The sequence below is a fragment of the Pelobates fuscus genome, chromosome 2, assembly GCF_036172605.1.
Source record: "Pelobates fuscus isolate aPelFus1 chromosome 2, aPelFus1.pri, whole genome shotgun sequence".
NCBI lineage: Eukaryota > Metazoa > Chordata > Amphibia > Anura > Pelobatidae > Pelobates > Pelobates fuscus.
In genome coordinates, this window is record NC_086318.1 from 115,288,578 (window position 1) to 115,294,577 (window position 6,000).

Consider the following 6,000-nt stretch of genomic DNA (forward strand, 5'->3'; position numbering starts at 1 on the left):
AAATCTACTGTTACCTGAACATGTTTATTATTTATTTATTTTTTTGCAAAAAAAAAAAAAAATTTTTATTAAGGTAAATGCACAAAATATACATGTCAGTCAGAATTTATGTTTTCAAGAATATATGTGTGTGTGTGTGTGTGTAGTGGATGCAGTGAGAGTATTTGATTAGTGAATGCAGTGTATGTTTATGTAGTGGATGCAGTTTGTGTGTATATAATGAATGCAGAGAGTGTGTGTGTGTTTGTGTACTGTGTGTATAGTGAATGCAGTGTGTTTGTGTATATATAATGAATGCAGAGCGTGTGTGTGTGTGTGTTTGTGTACTGTGTGTATAGTGAATGCAGTGTGTTTGTGTAGTGTGTGTATTAAATGAATGCAGAGTGTGTGTGTTTGTGTACTGTGTGTATAGTGAATGCAGTGTGTTTGTGTAGTGTGTGTATATAATGAATGCAGAGTGTGTGTGTTTGTGCATGTAATGTGTGTAAAATGGGGGGGGGGGAGGCATTTTTGTTTTTTTAACTTTTTTTATTTTTATTTTGTTTTAGTCCCACCTCCCTGCTTCTTACCTGGCCAGGGAGGGGGGATATGGCATTCCCCGGGGGGCCCAGCACACTCTTACTTACCTTCCCAGCAGCTCCCTTCAGCTCCCCTGTCTAACTCTCGCGGCCTGCGTTCTGCGCGCAGCGTTGCCATGGTAAACCGTGGCAACGTTCTGACGGCCGCGCAACTCGCGAGAGTTAGACAGGGGAACTGAAGGGAAGGTAAGTAAGAGTGTGCGGCCCTGGTCTGCATTATCGGCAATATCGGTATCTTTATTGGCAGATACCGATATCGGCCAGAGCAATATTCGGTCGATCCATACTTAAAACCCATGTCTTTAGGAAAGCTTATCCCAGAGTAATCTCCATCTCACATACCTGTCTCTTGTTCTCTCCTAAAGGGCAGAACTCAACTTTCTCCTCCAGCTCTGCTTCACTCCCGTCTTATTTGATTGCTATTTCCTGTCCTAATGTGTTTTATACCCCACCTCCTATAGACTGTAAGCTTGTTTGAGCAGGGCCCTCTTCAACCTATTGTTCCTGTAAGTTTTCTTGTAATTGTCCTATTTATAGTTAAATGACCCCTCTTATAATATTGTAAAGCGCTACAGAATCTGTTGGTGCTATATAAATGGCAATAATAATAATAATAATAATAATAATAATAATAATAATAATAAAAAATCAAAGCCTAAGAAAATTTAAAACCAAAATAAATGTCAGTAAAACTATAGCAAAAGAAAATGACTCCTTTAAACTTGACTGGCAAATGTTACAACATAGCGGTGAGTTGAAAAATAATAATGATTAAAACACTACAAGCACAATACCCATTACAGCATTCTATAGTGGTAATCTTGACAGGATTGCCATGGCACCTTCCCATCATTGATGAGAGGAATAGATGCAGAGGATAAGTTGTTAAATACGAGGAGTTAAAATGGTTTAATATCTTACTGTGGGATGGCATTGGTTAAAAGAGTTTCTTAGGGGGATAAAATGTGGCTTTCTTGCTAAACTGCATAATGGATACTTAGAACTAAATTATATGTAATAAGGGTCTCTCCATTGATGTCAATGGGGGAACTGATATTTGTCTACCAGAGTTAAAGGATAGGAGGATACTGGTAAAACATGTCTCTTTACTGAATGGCTACATACATATATCTAATCTTTCCAACGTGCTCCCATTTTATTTCATCATATTAAGTCATCTCCTTAATTTTATTTTACCATCCCACAACATATTCCATAACCATTTTCATATTGTGCTCATTGCCCTGTCTTTTTTACCTGCTCAAATACCCATACAATTCTACTGTACTATAACATTCCATTGTGACCATTTTCCACAGTAAATTCATGTTATATCCTATATTAAATAAAAGCATTGACGTACAACTTTCTAGCTTCAATTTGTATCTGGAGACTTCACTGCAGTCCTTACTTAATCGCTTTCCACATTCTTCTTTGCATAAAGAATTATTCACCTTGGCTTTACGTTTTCTCATCTCGTATTCGTAAAATCCACTGTATCTCAAAGCATAAGTACCCCAATGGTCTTCAAATATGTAGGATTCCATTACAATGTTCAATATTTTAATGTGCTAATGTCCCCTATTCCCAGATAATAAATGCACGCATCTCCTTATTTCATGAACCTGAAAGGCTATCCCATAAATCCCACTTTCGCGTTGTCTGACATGATTTCACCCCTAGACACTTTATCCTAAAATATCCCAACCTGCTTTATTTTGTAGGTCTTCCACCCTACATCCAAGTTACCCCTTGACCCTGTAACGAGAATATACCCCAACACGCAGGATTCAGCTTCTCGCGGTCACTGCCCGCCTTCCTGTTCCTGCCTTCGGATGAGCCGCGCGCGGCTCGTGCAGCAGCAGGACCGCGCGCGGCTCGTGCAGCAGCAGGACCCCGGCCGGCCCCTGGAAAGGGTAAATACCGTTACAGACCCCAGATTAGAGAAGCATTTCAGTTTCATCCAATAAAGCTAAAACTATTATAATACTTAACACTTTCTAATCTCTACCAGGATTAGGTAACCTTCGGCACTCCAGATGTTGTGCACTACATCTCCCATAATGCACTTACAGCTATAATGCTTGCAAAGCATCACGGGAGATCTGGTCCAAAACATCTGGAGTGCAGAAGGTTGCCTACCCTTTGACTGCTTCCACTCCATGTTCGACTGTAGTAGCAACATTACATAATAACCAATTCACGCAGTATATTACTACTACACAGCCTTCCATTTTATTCTACATTGCCCATACCACATTGTTTGGCAATACCAAATCCCTCATTATCTTCTAATACCCATTGTTTCATCTCACATTAATCCACTACACCACTAGATATCATCCTATATTTACACTATTCTACAACTGCCCTAAAAAAGAATCTACTCCTATTGTAACCCTGCTGACCAGTACATCATCTACCAATACACAAAGTATTATAGAGCTCAGTCCCAGTACTTGCACTATTTGATCAATACTTTATCATTTAATATTTACAATACAAATACTTTCACTGAACCACTATCCGGCCTTGGAAACGGTCCATAAGCTTGTACTCTGTACGGGGATATCTAAATAATATACCTCTGGGTAAATGTGCTATATAAAAAGGACAGAAAAATGAAATATAAATGCCAATGAATCGATCACATACATAGGAGTCCCCTTCTGGACATATCATTGTGGTTTAAAAATCAATAGTTCATATCTGCAGTACTAACATCCCAACCTGCACCACATCTAAAGTACAAGGGAAGATGAAAGTTGTCTTCATATGAACTTCCCTGACCTTCAAAAGTACTAGACTGTCTAAATAGGTCACTCCTTTAATTATGAACAGTCCATTAATGTTAAATGCCTTACTCCCCACTCACCATATTCAGATGGTTAACACTAATTCTGAACTTCACTCAGTTACTACCATCATTTCTTTTGCCTAGCACCTATAAAACAGACAGCGCAGGGTGAATCGAGGAGGTCATAACAAAACTTAGTTTGACTTATGAATCCACCCAGTCTAACCTTACACTGATCCATCCCAAAGCTTGCTATCTAAACTATTACGCTGGAAGACTTATACAGAAGGTTGATCACGATGTTGGTTTATGGCTATTACAATAAAAAGTGTAACTATTTGAGTGCTGGTGATCCAGCTGTTACTGATGTGCAGTACATGCTGATCCAGCAATACATTACACTGATTGCCAACATTCGGTCTCAGAATACAATGTAACGATTTGAGCTGCGGCTGTAGTGAAGTCATTGATTTGCAGAATTCTATTTAAGGTTTCCCACTATTTTGCTAAATTCAGTCACACTGCTGTACACATAGTAACCATGTGAGTGCCAGATGCAGGCAATCACTCTGTTTTGCATTATCTAGCAGATCCAGACCTATACATATTTCAATACACAACGTAATCATTTGATTGCTGGGATAGAGCAATACTATTGATCCTATACAAGGATGGGTGTATAACAATATTCCTCTGTCTCCCAGCAGCCATGCTCTCTCCCTCTCACCCCATCCAAGGTAAATCAGTCCCCTATAAGGGCATGGTACCTACCTCTCCTCCATGCCCATCAAAGATGCCGAAGATGGAAGGGTGGCTCTTGTTGAGCAGGTCAGTGATGATTTCGAAGCGGTCCTCCATGTGGTCTCTCCTGCCCTGTATGGAGTACACGGCCACATTGTTACTCTTGTACTCCCAGGTCTTGGAGAACTCAGCCTCCAGCACGTCTAACCCCCCGAGACGGTCATTCTGCATGATCTCCGCCACCTTCCCCTTCACCATCTGCACGGCGTCCCGGCTGGACTTCACGATGGTCTTCACCTCGTCCGTGTGGAAGAAGTAGCTCCAGAGGGCCAGGCTGATACACAGCAAGAACAGGGTCTCGGGTCTGAGTAAGAAGTAACGCATGATCCTACCCAGGAGAGACAGCAGAGTCATGGTATCCTCTATCATTTATGTCCCGGGGATGGCTGGGGAGGAGGAGGAGGTGCAGGTTGGAGAAGAAGGAGGGGGGGATCAGAGCATGGCACAGTGTGACCCCTGCCCAAACTCCTCCCTAGGGGGGGTCAGGTCTGCAGCACCTCAAACAAAGGGGATCAGGACAGGCTGCAGGGGGATCCTGATCTCAGCAAGGCAGGAGCTCGGGGGGGGGGGGGGGTGAGTCCTGCACCAGTCCTAAGGGGACTCAAATAATGCCCAGCTTGGGAGCTGAGCTCCTGCTGCTCCAGCACCTTGCAAGAGCTGTCACAAGGTGCACACACCGGCTGCTCTCTGGCTGTCTCCCACACTGGAGGCTTTCTCACACCTAGATATGGAGGAGGGGGAGAGCTTTTATTCTGTAACATACATCCCTGGCCCAGCAGTCCTCATGATGTGTCTATGGCGGGGCAGGGGGTGAGGGCGGTCAAGGCACTGACACCACATCTGTCACTGACATTAAAACACCGGCTGACTGATTGGTAGATAATCACAGCATTGTCTGCCCCCCCCATGGATGGCGTGCGATTGGAACATCCCATCACAAGCAGGAACACTGCAAGCGAGGAGGGACATAAATGATCAGATGTCGAGACAAGTCTAGAGTACAGCAATAGAGGGGTCACTGGTATCTGCTGACCTCCTAGCTTTATCAGCTGTCTGTTTCAAGTGTGACAAATGTACCAGTCCTTTAGGCTATTAATCCCGGATTATACAGTCACAAGACACAAGACTAAAAAAGCCACCCTGATATTAATGAATGGAGATTAAATAATACTACTATTAAGTTTTTCAATTTATATATATATATATATATATATATATATATATATAATTTTTTTTATTTTTTATTATTTTTTTTACTAAACAAATAATTACGGAGACATGGCCAATTGTATAACACACTTAAGCCCCTATAACTGTGTTGGCTCTTTTGGGCAAGACCTTCTTCATTGTTCCAGCATGTCATTGCAAGAATTCAGGTGTTTTGCTAGAATTACTTGTATGTCTTGTTTGAAAGCCGCGAGGTGACATATAAATAATTGTACAGTAGTTGTAATTGGATAAACAGCAGAGATGGCAATTCATATTTTTGCATTAATTTTGAAATTCTCCTTTTCCTTATTTCACAATTCTCCGACTAATTAATCGTTTTTGAGAGAGAAAATACATTTCCATGTGTACATTTCTCATTCTGCTGCAAACTAGCTAAAGTTAGTAAAACTTATGAATAAATTGACCATAGGTACTTTTTAATGTTTCCTAAAATGTGCATAGGGGTGGGTTGTCCTCATTGATTCCATTGCCCTTGTACTGACATTGCTGTGTTTTATTTCTGTACAGAGAAGCAGATTTTATCCTTTAGAGTTAAAATGCAATTCTTTTGTTTTACCAAAAATAGCTGAATAGGGGGGAAAAACATCTCAAATT

The 6,000-nt window shown here is 41.2% G+C and overlaps 1 protein-coding gene across 1 annotated transcript in view; it reads right to left on the reverse strand.

Annotated features, from left to right (window-relative positions):
- PPM1L (protein phosphatase, Mg2+/Mn2+ dependent 1L) overlaps window positions 1-5,136 on the reverse strand; it is a 241,430-nt gene extending 236,294 nt beyond the window's left edge. Inside the window, exon 1 of the mRNA XM_063442605.1 lies at window positions 4,147-5,136. Coding sequence (XP_063298675.1) covers window positions 4,147-4,545 — 399 coding nt within the window. The 5' untranslated portion in view covers window positions 4,546-5,136. The remainder of the gene's footprint in view (window positions 1-4,146) is intronic.
- Window positions 5,137-6,000: the final 864 nt, after the last annotated feature.